The 19929-nt window shown below is 48.9% G+C and overlaps 1 protein-coding gene across 1 annotated transcript in view; it reads left to right on the forward strand.

The window, feature by feature from the left end:
• The window catches only part of LOC144166232 (spastin-like), a 63767-nt gene that overhangs the window by 27292 nt on the left and 16546 nt on the right, over nucleotides 1-19929 (forward strand). The window contains exon 4 of the mRNA XM_077695809.1: nucleotides 648-818. Coding sequence (XP_077551935.1) covers nucleotides 648-818 — 171 coding nt within the window. The remainder of the gene's footprint in view (nucleotides 1-647; nucleotides 819-19929) is intronic.

Below are 19929 nucleotides of genomic sequence, written 5' to 3' on the forward strand. Positions count from 1 at the left end.
TGTCCCATCGTCTAGTTTGTGCCATATTCTTGTTCACTACAGGGGTGGACTAATTCGCATCGAACGTTCTGCATACTTGAAGTGTAAAATTCAGCCGCGCCTCGTTCGGAAAGTAGTGCGGTGTGCTCTCAAAACACTCTGTAAGTTCGGATAGGGCTGTTGAACGAGTAATTGGAAAGTCATTTGCCTTGCAATGGAATAATTGTTTCTGAGAGAATTTAGCAAACATTGGACTTCCAGTTTTGTCGGTACCTATGGCTTAATTCCTAGACGCGGCATTCGCGCCCACTTCGCTACCTCCAAAGGGCCCGCCGCCGAAGTTCCCCTTGGCTGACAGGAGATGGCCCTTATTCATAACATATGGGTTGCAGTTACGAACTCGTAAAAAAAAATTTCAGGCTACACTCTTGCGCCTTCTCGCTGCGTTGCACTCCAGCAAATTCAAACGCACAATCACACTCACGCTCAAAAGCACAGAAAACGCACGCACAGAGATGTGCACACACCAATTCACAACTACACGCTCGCACGGACAAAAAACGTGCTTTCGCACAAAGATACGCGCACACGCACAAGCAATTCCGCACGAAAGCAAGCAAATGCAAACACACAAGTGAGTGGTTCAGAAATATTTCTTCTCTATGCAGAGGCCCTGCACAACATCCAGCAGGTGTGTGATCAGCAGCCCTTGGACGCGAAACGAGCCAGTCCGCTCGGGCGCCGGCGTACCTGGCAGAAGCCGACCGCGTCGCACGACACTTACAATATGGATGGCCCGTCTTGGCTTAAGAGGGCCGAGTCCCGGTCTCCAGTAGAAGGTCAGTCTCGTGGTTTTTTTGCGCGAAGTGTTACCGTTACTCACCTATATATTGTCACGAAGACAAGGACGATGCGGTGGTGTTGAATGAGAAACACGTTTATTGGAGCGAACTTGTGCTCCCCTAACAACTCAAAAGAATACAGAGGCGGCGAAGCAGCGGTCAACAAAGTGACTTGCACAGGCGAGTGACGTCGAATCGAATGCCCCGGCGTCCGCACTGCAGGCTTTTTATCTTTTGGCGCGCGTGGTTCTCGAAACGTCGATTCGCATCGAGAACATAGTAGATCCAAGAAGATTATTCTGGGCTGTTCACGTTAGATCGGAATGCTCTCCCTATCACAACAGATAACACATGCGGCACAGAAAGAAAGAATGGAACACGCGCTTCCCTTGGCGCAGAGATAACACAGACCGGCGCAGCCGGGCGGTAAAAGCAAAACACAAATAAACAAACCCAATGTATGGTTCGCGGCATTACCCCCCCCCCCCCCCCCTCTAAGAGTGCATCGACCCGATGCTAACATAAGCGACAGTCCGAACAAATGAAAATAAAAGTTCGTCATCGTCCGTAGAAAGGTTTTAAGCGAACCACGTGGACGACTTCAGGCCGCGTGCGTCGTCGTGATGTGCCGGAGTCACCATCGGGGATCACTTCGTAGGTAAGTTGGCCAACACGTCGTAGAATCTGGTAGGGTCCGAAATACCTTCGCAGGAGCTTCTCACTGAGTCCGCGTCGTCGGATGGGAGTCCAAACCCACACACGATCCCCTGGTTGGTACTCGGCGTCTCGGCGTCGGAGGTTGTAGCGGCCCGCATCCACCAGCTGCTGGTCCGTTATACGAACTCGAGCGAGCTGGCGGGCCTCCTCCGCACGTTGAAGATATCCGTGGACGTCGGCGTTGAGGTCGTCGTCTTCTACGTGCGGAAGCATGGCGTCGAGCATCGTAGTCGGCCTTCTACCGTAGACAAGCTCGAACGGCGTCAGCTGTGTCGTCTCCTGGATAGCCGTGTTGTACGCAAACGTGACATACGGGAGCACTTCGTCCCAAGTCTTATGTTCAACGTCAACGTACATTGAAAGCATATCTGCGATTGTCTTGTTCAGACGTTCTGTTAGTCCGTTCGTTTGGGGGTGGTACGCCGTCGTTCTTCGGTGATCCGTGTTGCTGTAGCGTAATACTCCTTGCATCAGCTCCGCAGTAAATGCCGTTCCGCGGTCTGTGATTAGGACTTCCGGGGCTCCATGTCGCAGCACAACCTGGCTTATAAAGAACTTCGCCACTTCTTGTGCAGTCCCCCTCGGAAGAGCGGCGGTCTCTGCGTAGCGCGTCATGTAGTCTGTCGCTACGACAATCCACTTGTTCTGTGATCGTGACGTAGGGAACGGGCCTAAAAGGTCCATTCCAATCTGTTGAAATGGTCTCGATGGGACGGCGATCGGTTGCAGAAGTCCGGCGGGTCTTGTCGGCGGCGTTTTTCGTCGCTGGCAGTCACGGCAGCTCCGGACGTAGTGGGTGACGTCAGAGGTAAGGCCGGGCCAGTAGTACCTCGCCTTGATTTTTCCGATAGTGCGGGCTGTGCCCAGATGTCCGGAAGACGGGTCGTCGTGGCACGCTTCCAAAATTTCGTCACGAAGGTCCGCGGGGATGACGAGAAGGTAATTCGCTCTTGTTCCGGGGCTGAAATTCTTCTTCACAAGGACGGAGTTTCTCAGGGTGAATGCTGGTAAGCTGCGTTTGAAGGTCCTAGGAACGGCAACGTCGCATCCCTCGAGGTACTCGATTATGACGCGTAAGTCGGGGTCGGCACGCTGCTGGGCGGCTAGGTCGCTCTCCGTCACGATCCCGAAGAACGCGCTGTCTTCATCAGAGTCTTGTGGTGGTGGGTCGACGGGGGCGCGGGACAGGCAGTCGGCGTCGGAGTGTTTCCTGCCGGATTTATAAACGACTGTAACGTCGAACTCCTGCAGGCGCAAGCTCCACCGCCCAAGACGGCCAGAGGGGTCCTTCAAATTGGCGAGCCAACACAGCGCATGGTGGTCTGTTACAACCTTGAATGGCCTTCCATACACGTATGGGCGAAATTTTGAAATCGCCCATATAATAGCCAGGCACTCTTTCTCAGAGGCAGAATAGTTTTTCTCCTCCTTCGACAGACCACGGCTAGCATAGGCGATTACCCTTTCGCAGCCGCTTTGCTTTTGGACAAGGACGGCACCCAAGCCTATATCACTGGCGTCCGTATGCATTTCCGTTTCGGCATTTCCGTCGAAATGAGCGAGCACGGGCGGGCTTTGCAGGCGTTTTTGCAGCTCGCCGAATGCTTTTTCTTGGTCGTTTTCCCAGCTGAAAGGGGTGCTATCTTTCGTCAAGCGCGTGAGTGGCTCTGCAATGCGTGCGAAGTTTGCGACGAAGCGCCGGTAGTATGCGCACAGCCCGAGAAATCTCCGCACGCCCTTCTTGTCTTTCGTTTGTGTTTTGTGTTTCTTCTTGTGTTTCTCATTCAACACCACCGCATCGTCCTTGTCTTCGTGACATCTGGTGGAGGTGCTGGGTACGCACCCTTCATACCCAGCACCTCCACCAGATGTCACGAAGACAAGGACGATGCGGTGGTGTTGAATGAGAAACACGTTTATTGGAGCGAACTTGTGCTCCCCTAACAACTCAAAAGAATACAGAGGCGGCGAAGCAGCGGTCAACAAAGTGACTTGCACAGGCGAGTGACGTCGAATCGAATGCCCCGGCGTCCGCACTGCAGGCTTTTTATCTTTTGGCGCGCGTGGTTCTCGAAACGTCGATTCGCATCGAGAACATAGTAGATCCAAGAAGATTATTCTGGGCTGTTCACGTTAGATCGGAATGCTCTCCCTATCACAACAGATAACACATGCGGCACAGAAAGAAAGAATGGAACACGCGCTTCCCTTGGCGCAGAGATAACACAGACCGGCGCAGCCGGGCGGTAAAAGCAAAACACAAATAAACAAACCCAATGTATGGTTCGCGGCAATATTCAGCAGTTGATATTCAGTGCTGATATGCTTGTATGCCTGCTCACATCCAATCGTTTTCTACCTTTACAAAACTACGATAGGACATCTGAAACTATGTGGTTAAGTCATTTCTGCAGCACCAGACGCACAACCGAAATCCCCAAAATACATTAGTTTTAGAATCAAGCTGCCTGTATTTGCTAATACCGTACACATAATTCATTTCAGGTCATCATCCGGATGCGTCTCTCCTGGTTTGGTCAAACTATTGTACAATGTAACCTCCTCACAAAAACAGTTCATACCCTAATCCTCCTAAACTTAATCTCTTATGTTCTTGTGAGGGTTCGCACGTTTTTTTTATCCCCAACTAAACCTTGGAGTAATGATTGCATCACCTTTGAACCGAATTTCAACCAAACCACTACAATGATCATTGTGATTATTCCTGTTATTTCTGTTTACAATATTCACTTACCGACCCCAACTTATCAAAATTCTTCGTAACAACCTTTCATTGCATCATTGTATGTTGTGCTAAACTTGCTTTGGGACCTGTTTCGCGAAACTTTCTTCGTTGAGGGATGGTGACAAATCTTGTCTGATATACGTTTAATGGCTTGCCTTGCGAGCTTTAATGTTTCTACAGTAGCTTGTTATTCATGGTGAGTGAGACCACGGGCGGCGCTGAAAAGCGCGTATCCTTGAGGCCGGCTTAGCGATTCTCGCATTTGTCTTCTGCTTCACTCGGGCTCGCTCTCACTGCTGTTTCTGTGCGCTCGTTTGACTTTTGACGCTTGTCTGTTCACGTTTTTATGATAACAGAGGGCTTAAAATCGCATAAACTAGCCCTCGGCGTTATTTAACGGACAGTTTTTGATATCGCTCAGGAAGAAACATTGCCGACGTCGCCCCATTCCTCGCGAAGCTGGTCCTGTGTGGAGCGGGAAGACTCGGAGATAGACGTCAGCTTCTGCATAAAACAATATTTAGAACAAAGGGAACAGCTAGCTGCTAATTACCGACAACCACGGAAATGCAAGACCTTCCGGGTTGTCGACTTTGGCAGAAGGCATTATGATGTCCGGTAATAGTATGTAAGGAGATGGTAAAACAGTAAAACCTTGCCCAATGCTGGAAAGCATCGTATCCCATACATTTACGTTGTCAAAGCACGGGAGTATGCCGACATGCACTACTGGGCGCAAAAATGTAGGTTGAGTTATAAATAACCAACTGTGTGGAGGGCACTTGCTGTTTGTATGCCAGGCTTCTAACCAGCATGGAGGTTTATTGAGCCCGATACCGCTAACGTGGTCGGTTCAAGCTCGGAGGCTGTGCTCGTATGCAGGGCACGGTGCCATTACCGCTTCATCCCCGCAGCAACCGTGGTTTCAACGTCGTCTGATACTTGTATGAGTAAATCAAATCATAGAGACTGAAGAAGGATACATCCATTTTTCATTACTGCTTTTATGTCGTTATACAGCGTTAGTACGGAATGTAAAAAGTCAGTACGTAGAGGAGCTAGTGTAAGCCGGTTACCATCATTTCTGTAGGTGCGCCGCCGGAACGTTTCCGCCGTGACGCGCGCACACACGCACGCATGCATACACACGCACGAATACTCGCTTACACACACACACTCGAAAACATACATACTCGCGCGCACACGCACGCACTGTGCGTGTTGCTGTATCAGTGCTACTATAATGTTAGTGTTAGTAAACATAGTGTTTGCTGTATCTTTATCGTATACGTGAGTACCATGCAAGCTACCCACGTATACGATGATACAGTAATAGAATCTGAATAGATTTGTTCAGACCTGGAGGGATATTTACGGCACATGTTCCACAGAAATATCCTCCCCATATTCAGATATTCATTTATTTATTTGTTTTTATTTTTATTTCTTTAGTTTTATTTATTGATTTTTTACCCGTTTTTATTTATTTATTTATTTATTTATTTATTTATTTATTTATTTATTTATTTATTTATTTATTTATTTATTTATTTATTTATTTATTTATTTATTTATTTAGTGTACCCTCAAGGCCCGGGTAGGGCTACAGAGGGGAGTGGGTGTGATGACTGCATATAAGGTACAGGAGAAAGAAATGCAACAGCAGAATGAATGATTACACGACTGAAAAGGCAATACGCGCGCAGAAGAATACAGAGCACCATGGTGCCAAAACAAACTGCAACAACAAAAAAACAAGCGTAGGACACTGGTTGCAAAGGCATAAAAAACACAGGCACATGCGCAGAAATGTACAATTAAAAGGCGATATTCATAGATTAACAAAAAATACGCGCGAGCGTAATACAATGATAAGCGTATTCAGGCGTAGAGACATATTATAGCGGCAAAACAGTAACAAAAAAACGCACTAAACAGCCAGGGCAACAATAAACAGCCAAAATGGCATGGTAAATGTAGACAAAGGTGGTTGAAGCAGTTTACATAGAGAAGTGGGCGGATAAAGCCGAATTAAACAATTTATTATCAGGTATGGACACTAGTTGTTCGGGAAGGTGGTTCCAATCGCGAGGAAAAAATGTGTGATGAAAGGTGTTGGTGTCGCATGCGAATGGCCTGATCATGTGGCGATGATCGAGGCGTCGGGAAATTTAGGAAGGACTCGACAGGAAGGCATCGCGTAAAGTGGGATGATAGTAAATTTTATGAAGCAAACATAAGCGCAGCTGTTGGTGGCGTAGCGGGAAATCTAGTAATAGTAATGTAGATTTCATATTGGAGGCGCTTGCAGTAGGGTGATTATTACTTAAAATGAAACGCGCCGAGCGATTTTGTATCGCTTCAACTGCGCTTGTTAGTAAATTAATACCGGAGGCCCAGATAGCGGCAGCGTACTCTAATTTTGGTCTAATTATGTTTTGTAAAGTAGTAGTTTTAACTATGATGGTATATTGCGAAAGTTCCTTCTTAGGTAGCCAAGTGTTTTGGTTGGCGTTAGCAGTTATGTAGTTAGTGGGCTGTTCCCAAGATAGGTTGCTTGATATATGAACACCCAAATATTTATATGAATTCACTGATTGCAATAGGTTATTTTGAATCGTGTTTTTAAAATTAGGAGAGCTCTTCCGGGATACAAGCATTACATTGCATTTATTAATGTTGAGGGTCATTAGCCAATCTTCGCACCATCTGGTGATGGTATCAAGGTCATGCTGAAGCAAATTAGCGTCATTAGTGTTCGAGATTTTGCTGTATATAACACAATCATCGGCGTAAAGATTAATTGAAGAGTGAAGCTTAGCGGGTAAGTCCTTATTTAAATTAGAAATAAGAGTGGGCCGATCACGGAACCTTGCGGAACACCTGATAGTACTTTGGAGATAGGCAAGGAATTTACAGTCTGCTGTGTTATTTGCAAGGAGGCCTGCAAGCCATCGATCTCCGCTGTTTTTTCTTCGAGATTTATTAGGCGGTTGCCAGTGTCAGCAAGTTTCTGATCTATGTTGTCGTGTTTCTGAGATACATCGGAGATGGATTTTTTTAAGATATCTTGGCCGTTCTGGAGGTCAATCGTTCTGATGTGTAAGTCGCGGAGCAGTTTTGCTATCTCAGTCATGTCCGTTGTTTGCGAGCCGGAGCGGGTATCGGGACCATGGTTCTCCTCGACATCCCCGGCCATTACCAAAAGCTGTCGTGTGACAGCCGCACAATCGCAAAGAACATGTAGCAACACTTTTGGGCACGGAAACAGCAGTGGGGTACGATCACTAGTCTTTTTACAATAAAGGGATGGGAAGTAACTAACCTGCAGTGAAAAGTTGCAGATGGGATTAGCCACCTGCATGGTGATGCTGTTTCCGTGCCCACTGAACCAGGATGCTCCCAGGCGGTCCTTACGTACACGGTGTTGCTTGACGTCACCTATGACGTGGATGCATCGGCTGCAGGCATATCACGATAGGTGTCGAGAGGAGGGCCGTTGGGCATGTCTTCGATGCGGCACATGTGCTGATCGATCCATGCTAGTTGTGGCGCGGCGACAAGTTGTGGCTGGATGTCGTGATCTTTGCAGAAAATCCAGGGCAGAATCTGCAGTGAAAAGTAGCAGATGAGATTATCCACCTGCAAGGTGACGCTGCACTGCACTGCACTGAAAATGCAAGCGTAATTTTCTTCAATTCATGGAACGTCATCCCGAGTAGGCCAGGATTTGTTCTTTACGCGTGAAGGATTTGGGAAACAATAAAAAGCTGTATGTATATTGAGGGAGACGTCAAAGGCAGCCGTCACCCAGAAGAGACGTCGCAGAGTCAGTCGGGACGGCGCGTTTATTCCGAGAGGCAACCGAGAATACCAGCCCGAGGAATGATGATGTGGATGGGTAAGAGAAACAGATGAGATGCGACATAGTGATGATAATGGTCTTGAGAAGCAGACGGAGTGCAAGGTGGATTGGACACGAAAGTAGCAGGCACCTTCCATGTGTCCTTGAAGCGAGCACTATCGTAGCTTACACACAAACGCTCACACTTCCCCCCCCCCCCCCCTTCGTGGAAGCGACCACCTGGGAGCAGTCTTTCACGAAGTGCGAGGCGTGAACGGTTTCAGTCTAGATACGTGAACGATCTCCGTGCCCCTGTAGCGGCGGTCCGTAGGGGGAGTACAAGGCGCGACCCGATAATTAACCGGGGAGGTTTCCTCCAGGATGGTGTAAGGGCCAAGAAATCGATTTAGGAATTTTTCACAGAGTCCGGGCTTGCGAATGGGCGTCCAAATGAGGACCTTATCGCCAGGGTGGAACTGTACGGCACGATGCGTGGCGTCATAGCGAAGTTTGCGGTCGTGCTGGCAGGCTTCCGTGTTCAAGCGAGCAAGGCGACGGCAGTGATCGAGACGAGAGATAAACTGCTCGGATAACGGACTTGACGTAGGTACGGGAGCAGAAAAGAAGGTGGTGTCGAGAAGAAAAGATGGTTGGCGGCCAAAAACGAGGAAAAATGGCGAATAACCAGTGGTCTTCTGAACAGCGCTGTTGTAAGCGAATGTAACAAACGGAAGAATTGCGTCCCAGTTTGTGTGGTCGGGCCGGATATACATGGAAATCATATCGGATAGAGTACGGTGGAAGCGTTCGGTTAGTCCGTTTGTTTGCGGATGGTAGGCTGACGTGGTTTTGTGCACTGTGTTGGAGGAACGAAGAACTTCTTTAACAATATTAGACAGGAAAGTCCGGCCGTGATCACTCAAGAGGACTCTGGGGGCACCATGGCGCAAGATAATTGCGCGCAAGAAGAAGTCGGCTACCTCAGCAGCACAACCGGAACGAAGGGGAGCTGTCTCCGCGTACCTTGTGAGGTGGTCAACGGCCGTCACCACCCAGCGATATCCGGCAGTCGTGGTAGGTAAAGGGCCGTAAAGGTCGATTCCCACAGTTTCGAACGGTGCCGACGGGCAAAGCAGTGGCTGTAGGAGTCCGGCAGGAGCGGACGTCGGGCACTTGCGCTGCTGGCACGAGACGCACGACGCAATGTAGCGGGCGACACAAGTGGCAAGACCAGGCCAAAAAAACCGGCTGCGAACACGATCGTATGTCTTATGGAAACCTAAATGGCCAGCTGTTGCATCATCGTGCAAGGCTTGAAGTATCTTTGGGCGGAGAGAGCGCGGCGCAACAGGAACCCACCGGTACCCTGAGGGGTGGTGAATGGAACGGTGAAGCACTCCGCCGAAAAGCCGAAATTGTTGAAGTTGACGGCGATAGCGGCTGTTCACGGGTGTTTTGGAGCCGATGAGCTGCTCTATAATTCCACGGCAGTAACAATCTGATTGTTGAAGGGTCGCCAAATTTGAGATATCGTCAGTTGGGATGTCGACGACAGGAGCGATGGTACGTAGTGCGCTACGTGAGGTAGTCGAAGGAGGAACGTCAGGAGGATCTAGCGGACATCGGGAAAGGGCATCTGCATCAAGGTGCTTCTTGCCGGATTTGTAAATTACGGTAAAGTCGTATTCTTGTAGTCGAATTATCCAGCGGCCGAGGCGGCCGGTCAGATTTTTCTGTGACTGCAACCAGCAGAGAGCATGATGGTCTGTTACCACTGTGAAGTGACGGCCGTAGATGTATGGGCGGAATTTCTGAACCGCCCAAACAACAGCGAGACACTCCTGCTCGGTAATCGGGTAATTTTTCTCGGCGTGACTGGGAGAGCGGCTGGCGTAGGAAACAACCCTTTCTCTGTGTTGGTCATCCGTCTGCAAGAGAACAGCACCTAAGCCATGTCCACTGGCGTCCGTATGGAGAAGGACCGGTCGGGACTCGTCAAAGTGGCACAGTACTGGACCGGAAGTAAGGGCTTTTTTCAACGCTTGAAAGGCGTCTTCACATTCTTCAGACCACACAAAGGGTGTTCCTGAGTGCATGAGCTTGTTGAGGGGGGAAGCCAGGGTAGCGAAATTTCGGACAAAGCGACGGAAGTACGAAGCCAGACCCAGGAAGCTACGCAGATTCTTTTGATGCAATGGCTGTGGAAAGTTGACGACAGCGGCGATCTTCTCAGGGTCTGGGCGAATTCCGTCCTTGCTCACGACGTGTCCCAAAACTTTAATGCTTCGACTAGCAAAGCGGCACTTCTTAGTATTAAAGGGACACTGAAGTGATATGTAAACATTGCGGGATTACTAGCGCAAATTGTAGTCCGGAGTCCCCAGGCCATGTTTCGACCACTCTAGGCGCGTTTACGCGATTTTATTTAGTAGAAAAACTAATTCGAAAACGCTGTCCTCCTCTCTTTACGCTCGCCCATTTTCTGTGGCGTTTTCGTGTGACGTCAGGAGGGGATGAGCTGGCAATTGGCTGCGCCACGGCTGCGCTACTGCACGGCTCCCCGGCCGACAGAGTCAGTCGGCCCAGCGTTTCGTCCGCCGGCCGCCGGCGGGTCGTCGCAATCAAGGTGGTTAAAAAAAAATTGCTTGGTCGCAATTCGTTCGCTTAGTTGAAACGAAGCCAGGACACGTTTGTGAATGGAAGAATGTGCCTTTCTTTACTTGGTTTGTTTGTACACTGTATCTAGCTCCAAGTCAAGGTCGCTTCACACAAGCGCTGCACATGCGACGCTTCGCTGACTGGTACGCCAGTAGGAAAATATAAGGCCTCTTTAAGGCGGGAGAAGAGTCAGCGAAGTCAATATAGGTACTAAGCAAATAAAATCAACTGATATTTTTACCGTACAGCGTAAAACTAGGGCGCGGGAAGCACTTTTTTGCGCTGGGCGAACAAGCACAGCGGTCAGCAGCACGACTACGCATCTGCGAACGCTTTCCTTCTACGAAATGCAATTGCTAGACGTGAGCTACTGTTGAAACTCGGGCGACGCTTACTGCACGATCGCAGTACAACAAATAGTCACCTAAGCGGCTTGAAATGCCAAAACTAAATAAAAGTGTAAACCGGTTGTACAATATATACCCTATATTAGCAAGGCATTCGCGTCCCGCTCCGTGGCCTAGCGGTCTGGGGCGCTAGGATTTCACCGCGAATGTTTTGCGAGTCACGAGTTCGAATCCCCGCGGGTACGTGCTTTTTTTTTTTTTTTTTTGTGAGTTAACTTTTTTGTTTTCCGCCGATGTTTTCTATATTGAGTTCACCTTTTTTTGGGCCGCAACGTTCATGGCTACACGAACTAGTTCACAAAACGCGCGCAGGCTGGCACTGGCGCGCTAGCGAGTTCTCGTTGGCGTGCTGTTGCCATAAGCACCGACTGCTTGCAGGCAGTGGGCACAGGCCAAAATGAACAGACCCTTGGCCTGGTGCGAACACGCTTTTTACGATACAGGCATGAGGGAGGCAAGCTCCAAATATGGGGGAAAAGCGCATGACATTTGAACGTCTGCGGGTACGCGGAGGGCGTTCATGCACTGCGTAGGTCTCGGCTAGTGAATGCTACGACTACAAGCCGTCCTGGGAGGCTTATCTTGTGCATTTTACAGCCGACAACATGGCAGAAGCGCGGTACGATGATTACTGAGATATTGAGAATGCCCATCCAACAAAGCCATTGGTTATGTTTTACAGAACCGAAACCGAAACTTGTGTGATTGCTAACCTTGGGCATCGTCCAATCACGGCGCCCCTCCTCCCAACGTCACAGCCTTAGTTGGTGCGGCCGCCGCAAACCGCGCATGGTAGTTTTTCTTCTTTCGCGCTTTGTAAAATAATTACCGATTTGTCAACCGGATAAACGATGAAAAGTGTGCTAATTTGAGCCAGTCTACGCAGTGCAAGCAAAAACGGGAGTTTGACAAATTCACTTCAGTGTCCCTTTAAGTTGCAGGCCCGCATTCGCAAGGCAGGTGAGGACTTCGTCCAGTCGCTTCAGGTGCTCACGGAAACTCGAAGAAAAGACAACGATATCGTCGAGATAACAAAAGCACGATTTCCATTTGAGACCGCGAAGAACTGTATCGATCATCCGCGCGAATGTTGCAGGGGCGTTGCAAAGCCCGAATGGCAAAACATTAAACTCATACAGCCCGTCGGGGGTGGCGAACGCGGTCTTCTCTTTATCGGCCTCGTGCATGGGGATCTGCCAATACCCCGAGCGCAGATCAAGACTTGAAAAATATTCCGCTCCTTGTAAACAATCTAGGGCGTCATCAATTCGTGGCATCGGGTAGACATCTTTTCGTGTAATCTTGTTCAATGCGCGATAATCAACGCAAAATCGCACTGATCCGTCCTTTTTCTGCACGAGAACAGCCGGAGATGACCACGGACTGGTTGACGGCCGAATGATGTTCCGCTGAAGCATATCGGTGACGTTGTCGCTAATAATTTTCCTTTCTGAGGAGGACACACGGTAAGGACGGCGGTGAATAATGCGAGACCCATCGGTTTCGATGCGATGCGTTGCCACCGACGTCTGACCGAGTTTGGTGCAGTTAGCGTCAAATAAAGATTTGTGTTTGGTCAGAAGCGCCATTAACGCTTCGGTCTCAGCCGGGGAGAGGTCAGAACCCATCGTTGCGGTTAGATCACAGCCAGGAGAGCCGGAATTCACATGAGCAGGGGATGACACTGCACAGAGCGGGAAAATACAGGTGGCCTCCGAGTCATCAACACTAGCAATTGTAGTGCGCTTACGTAGGAGCATGGGCTCCCGATTGGTGTTAACGGCGATTATATCGGCAGCTCCATGTGAAAATCGCACGAGACTCGTTGCGATCACCAGACCTTTGGCCAGAAAGCGAGGAGTGGGAACGATGAGGACGTCACCATCACAAAATTGATCCGAAATAATGGAGATGACTTTCTCACAGCAGGGGTAGAGGACGTAATCCGCGCTGGCCACTAAGCGCTGCTGCGGCGCGTCAAGAACACTTGAATCGTCTGTTTCCGTCAGTTCGATGTCGGGGTGGTGACAGGAGATTACGGCGGATGCAGACGAGAGGAAGTCCCACCCTAAAATGAGTTGATGGGCGCAATGCGGCAAAACCGCACACTGTATGTGATGCCAAATTCCATCTATAAAAACACGCACAGTACAATATCCGGTAGGTTCGATTGCTCCTTGATTCGCATTACATAGGGAGGGGCCAGTGTACGGGGTTTTCACTTTGCGTGGCTCCGAACAAAAATTACCATCAATGACTGAAATACTGGCTCCTGTGTCAACAAGTGCATCAACCTTTACACCTTCTACTTCGACTCTGACAGTGTTCGAGGGTCTTTCTGGAGGAGTTGTCGTTGTTCGCACTAGTGCAGTTTTCCCTCCAAAAACTGCAGAAGCTAGTTTTCCTGGTGGGTGTTAGTAGCGTGGGTGGCAGGACGGAGGGGCGACAAGGAACGACGGTACGGCGAAGGCGAGCGGCGGCGTGCAGCACGATGACTCGGAGGCTCGAGTGGCCCTGGAGGCGAAGAAGGGCGACGCGGAGGGGAAACGTGTTCGATACGCCGATAGCCGTAGGGAAACCGGGAATAGTCACGTTCGAACGGGGCGTAGCCTCTTCGCTCGTCTTGCTGACGTCGACGACAGAAACGAGAAATGTGGCCCCTGATTCCACAATAGTAGCACACTGGGCCATCTCCAGGAAACCGTTGACGGCCCGGTCGCATGGAGGTGTAATAATGCGGAGAAGCAGGTGCTGCGGCAATCGCTGTCACATGGGCCTGCGGCGACGGTGGCTCAACCTGCAAGGGCGGTTTGGCCGCAATCGCGGAGTAGGACGGCGCGTAGACGGTGGCCAGGGGAGGACTCGTGGGCGAGTAGGACTGCGTGCAGACGGTGGCAAGAGGAGGACGTGCGGGAGTATATCCCGTAATGGATGTTAGCTCCTCTCTGACAATATCTCAGAGCTCAGGCGCACTGGTGTGACAAAGGTCACGCGACGAGCAAGGCGAGTCGTGGTGCTGCAGTCCTTCGCGAATGATCGCGCGAATGAGACTGCGCAGGTTCGAGTCCCCATATTGATGAGAGGCCCAAGCCTCCTGGCGAAGGCGAAGAGACTGTAGTTGGTCCAGCCGTTGACAAGTCTTGCGGACATCGCTAACGCTTGCAGAATTTTCCACAGCCAGAGCGTTAAAGGCAAACGGAGCGATACCTTTCAATATATGACGCACCTGGTCAGCCTCTGGCATGGTTTCATCCACTTGGCGACAAAGAGCGACGACGTCCTCAATGTATGAGGCGAATGTCTCATCAGGGCATTGAATGCGTGAGGCAAGCTTTTGTCTGGCTACTTCTGCGCGAATGGACGGCGTGCCGAAAATTTTTCGTAGCTCCTGAGTAAAGCCGGTCCAGTCTGTGATAGTGTGTTCGTTGTTACGGAACCACGTCTTGGCCGCCTCGTGCAGGGAGAAGGAGACGATTCGGAGTTTGAATGCGTCATCCCACCGATTAAAGCTGCTGACCCGATTATAGCTATCCAGCCAGTCGTCGACATCCTCACCTCGACGGCCATAAAAACCTGGCGGATCGCGTTGGTGGCTGGTGATGGTAAACGCAGCAGGCACCGCAGCTGACGCTCCGGGGGGGGGGGGGGGGGGAGGGGGGCTGTTCCCGCTCTCGTGCTGCATCCTCAGAGGCAAGCGCCTACCGGAATGGAGCTCCAGGTGTGCGACTGGGAAAGACCGAGGACAGGACCGAGGTGCACCTCCACCACTTGAGGGAGACGTCAAAGGCAGCCGTCACCCAGAAGAGACGTCGCAGAGTCAGTCGGGACGGCGCGTTTATTCCGAGAGGCAACCGAGAATACCAGCCCGAGGAATGATGATGTGGATGGGTAAGAGAAACAGATGAGGTGCGACATAGTGATGATAATGGTCTTGAGAAGCAGACGGAGTGCAAGGTGGATTGGACACGAAAGTAGCAGGCACCTTCCATGTGTCCTTGAAGCGAGCACTATCGTAGCTTACACACAAATGCTCACAATATATTTATTGTTTTGCACTCTTCTTCTGAAATCGGGCGCGTATACTATTTATTTGTCCAGTAGCGGGTATATCAGGCCTTCAGCGCCGTAATCATGTTAAACTGTTCGAGTTGAAAGTTAGCCATTGTAATTCTGATTACGGTAGAAATTTGGGCACGAAGGGCACCTTCGAGTATTTTCGACAACGTTGTCTGCGCCGTTTCGCGGTGGCGTAGCAGAGACCTTCTCATTGCATTTGTATGTTAACAAATAACGCACGCAGCGGACATGCACTTTCTTGTACGCAGCCGTAACGAAATCCAATTAGTGAAGAAATAAATGTATTCTACACAGCTTCAAGAAAAAATCCAAACGAACTTTTCGAGCCTCCCAAACATCCCCAAGTGTCCTAATAAGACGTTTGTGACGGTGCAGAAAGATAAAAGCGCTCGGCACAGAAAAAACATTAATCTGATCCAGGTCAACACCAACGAAAGAAATCGAAGACAGCCGTTTTATTTCCTGCTGTGCGATGGGTGTGTAGGCGGCAGCTGGTAGGGGCGTAGCATTACAGACTGTTGACTCGTATGAGCATATCGAAAACTACTCTAGGCAAGCCTACGCATTTTGAATACTTATCGAGGAGCGCTGAGCACTGAACCTATCAAATCAGCTAGAAAAGACGAGTTACACACTCTCTTCCGAACGATGCTCTAATAACCTTGTTCTTTCTCTCGCTCCTCGTAAGTTGCAGACTTGTGCAGGACACAGCTTGAAATTATTTCGAGGTGTCAGAAGTTTAAAAAACGACTGAATTACTCGAAATACGCTTTTTAATGCACTAAAGCATCAAAATGAGATATTTCTAGTACAGGCATTGCTACCCCTCACAAGCGAAGTGTAGCAGACCACAGCGGCGCTAGTTCCAAGAGTGAAATCAGGAGCCAGGGGGCGCCACTCAAACATCTCATTGCCAATAGCAGAGTGGGCGGAGTTAAAAGTTTAATTTTTGGCATTCCGCTATTTTTCAGCGTCATACTACATCTTTTTAGAAGATACATCCCTTTAGCGCGAGTTCCAATTCCATTTTCACACAAAGATGGCCCTCAACAAAAAGTGGGTTTTTGTGACAAGGTTTGCTCATTCTGCACATTTGTTGGGCCAAGTGTTTTAAGAAACTGCTAGGCCTCGACTATATTTTTATTTTGGTTCTGGAAATCGATTCTTTTAGGTAATGCACGTCAGTGCATGGCACTGGGCTCCACTGTTCCCCGAATCTACAGATGTTTGGGTGAAGAAAAATGCTCTTTTCCTGCTTTTACGAGTTTTTAGAGACGTGATTTTTTTAAAATACTGAGGTAGTTCTAGAAAAGCTGCACTACCTATATAAACCGGCTTTTCCTCGGGCCTCAATCCCTGCATCAGAAAAACCACAATCTAAACCTGGCCTTCTTTGACTTAGCGCGTTGTACATTGCCAGTTTCCTTCCTCTAAAAATGGTTAGACAATTTTCTCTGATGAAACCTCCTTGTGTTAGTTCTACTTGCATAAAGGACTGTGCCTATTTGGCACTAAAACTTATCATGCTAAAGCGAGCTTGTTCATGGCGACATTATAGTATTTTATTAAAAACATTCATTATAATGATTACACTTTTCAATATTGTTTCGAGTTACATACAAGTTGCCAAGGTTTTCAGGAAGTTTTATACCCATGTTGTTTGTATGCAGATTTTAGTCCCATTACGGTCAGAATAATTTTATGTCTGACGCCAGCTAAACTGCCCGATTTTTCGTTTTGGCCCTCGGTAAAAAGGACGCGTGCCCAGGTTGCCACAAAGTACCTAGTGTCACCGGGCATACGCGAAGAAATCCCCATCCAGCCATGGCCCGGAATCGACGACGACGAGGGCGTGGATGGCGTACACCCTTCGCGGTCTCCGTTATGGCCATGCCGTCCTCATGTTGTAAATTCATCGCTTCAGCATTCACTGTGGTTCCTGTCGCCTGTTCTGCCGCCACCTAACAATATAAACATTAATATACACTGACCCAGGCCGAAATAAAGCAGAGTTTGGTATTCATACAAAGATCGTTGTTAATGAGGTTCATGAGGATGTTGTTGTTCGGGCGACTCCGTACAAGATATCGCCTGCTTTTTCAACAAGATTATACATTTATGGCTTTTGTAATCTCAAGTCACCATAAATAACCTAAAAAGCACGATTCTCTCTGACCTAAAATAACTTTGTTTCACTACATCCGCAATTCAATTTTAAGAAAAAAGAAGAATTTCAAAGTCCTGTTCACGAGCGTTCCGATTGACCTGGCTGTCAAAGTATGCACCGCTGCTCTCGAGGCTGATGAGACGTTGCCCCAGAGATCCCCTATCGATGTACCAGACCTACGCAGGCTTCTGATTTTGGCCTTAACAATACGTACTTCGTTTTTATGGGCCATTTCTACAAGCAAAGGCAGGGGACTCCAATGGGTGCCGCTATTTCAGTCACGGCGGCGAACCTGACCACGGAAGCGGTAGAAGCACGGGCGCCATCCTCCTGTGCCCCTCACCCGAAAGTGTTCCTCCGCTATGTCGACGACTGTTTTTGCGTCGTTCAGAAAGACGCGGCGGACAGCTTGCTGGCCCACCTCAACAGTATGGAACGTGCCATTCAGTTCACGTTAGAAGAGGAGGCCGATGGCAAACTTCCGTTCCTGGACGTTCTCGCGTCTCGGCAGAGCCAGAGGCTAAGTTTCAGCGTGTACCGTAAGGATACACACACAGTCCGCTACCTGAACTTCAGCTCCGTCCACCCCGCATCCCACAAAACGGCTGTAATTAGCAGGCTACTGCAGCGTGCTAAAAGATTGTGCTCGAAGTCCGACGATGCGGCGATGGACACGGCAAAAGTACGGGATGACTTGGCAAGCTGCGGTTACCCGAGACCCTTTATAAGCGCACCGGAACACCAACTAGCACGACGGGCAGAGGTCGGCGGACTCACTCCAGAGTCCACTCACTCAAACTCATTTAGACTGAAACTCACCCGTGAGTTTGAGTTTGAGTGAGCGCGAGGCTAGTGTAGCATAGTGAGTTTGAGCTTGAGTGAGGTTGAGCCCGACAAAGTTTGAGTACGCCTGAGACCGAGTGAGTTCTGTGTCCATTTTGAGTTCTGTGTCCATTGTGAGTTCTGAGTCCATTGGGAGTTCTGAGTCCATTTTGGGTTCTGAGTCCATTTTGGGTTCTGAGTCCATTTTGTGTACTGGGTACCTTTTGTGTACTGGGTACCTTTTGAGTACTGGGTACCTTTTGAGTACTGGGTACCTTTTGAGTTTTGAGTACCTTTTGAGTTTTGAGTACCTTTTGAGTTGAGTACATTTTGAGCAGTCTAGGAAGCAGATATGGTTGGCGGTTAAGTTCCATGTGCCGCTTTAAGCTCGCCATTCAGGTTAGCTGCTGGTACAACAGCATTCGCGATGCGCATGATCGATTGTTGGGGATGTGGGGCGGGGGAGGTTCCGATTTAGTGGCTGGGCGTGTGAATAATAATCGACTGGTGAAGTAATAAAAAATGGTTATCGCACCTTTTCTTGTTGGTGGATCTTCTAAGATGGTGGGAGAGGGTGGTGGGAAAGCACACTGTGGCGATTTATTGCTGGTTGTTCGCCTGCTTCTATTAACGGTTTGATTTTCTAGGGTCAAAAAGGAAAAGATGAGCACAGGGCGGAAGGGCCGGCCGCTGTCCCCTGCGCTGTTTCAAATTAGTTGTCAACTGAACTGACTGGGCGACGCCTGTATAGATAGAACAATGACCGCATTATGAGATATATTGTGTAAAAGTTCGAACAGATGTCGCTAAGGCGTGGAAGGCACTAAGACAAAATCACGCGAGGTAAATTTAAAAAATGCTTCCTGTGCATATTCACCAGACAGTCATAATAAATCATAGATTGGGGTAAAATTCAAAATGATCCAACGAAAGCATGTGGGGAATGATATTCGAGGTCGAGATGAGGGGAATAACGTTGGACAGAAATGTGTTATGATTATATTACGACCTAGTCATGGTTAGCCATAGATTGGGTTAAAATTCAAATTCATAGCGCAAGGGCGTGCGGCGTATTAATTAAAGGTCTCGGTGAGGGGAACCACGTTGGACAAATGCAGAAATGCTTCCTGAATATTATCATATGACATAATAGGTCATAAATTGGGTTAAAAGTCAAAATGGTGACACTAGGGTGTGCAGGGCATCAAATTGAAGGGTGCGATGACGGAAATCACATGGGACAAAAATGCGGTATGGCGATTTCATGTGAAAGTTATCGTTAGTCACTGCTTGGGTTAACGTTCAAATTGATGCATCTAGGATGTGTTGGGTATCAAATTAATCGTTCGACGAGGGGAATCACGTAGGACAAATACACAAATGCTTCCTGGTTATAGTCATGAGATAATCATGGCAATCTTATATTGGGTTAAAATTCGAAGTGACCACTCTCGGGCGCGTAGGGTATCAAATTTGCGATCTTGATGAGGGGAATCACGTGGGACGAATAAAAAAACGCTTCGTTGTTCTAATCATGATAGTCGTGTTGAGTCATACATTGGGTTAAAATTCAAGGTGAGGCCGCTAAAGCAAATCGGGTATCAATGTCAAGGTTTCAATTAGGGGAATCACATGGGGCATATAAATAATGCGTCCTTCTTACAGTCATG

Source organism: Haemaphysalis longicornis, unplaced genomic scaffold, assembly GCF_048455015.1.
Source record: "Haemaphysalis longicornis isolate Haplotype H1 unplaced genomic scaffold, Haemaphysalis longicornis Haplotype H1 scaffold_1, whole genome shotgun sequence".
Lineage (NCBI taxonomy): Eukaryota > Metazoa > Arthropoda > Arachnida > Ixodida > Ixodidae > Haemaphysalis > Haemaphysalis longicornis.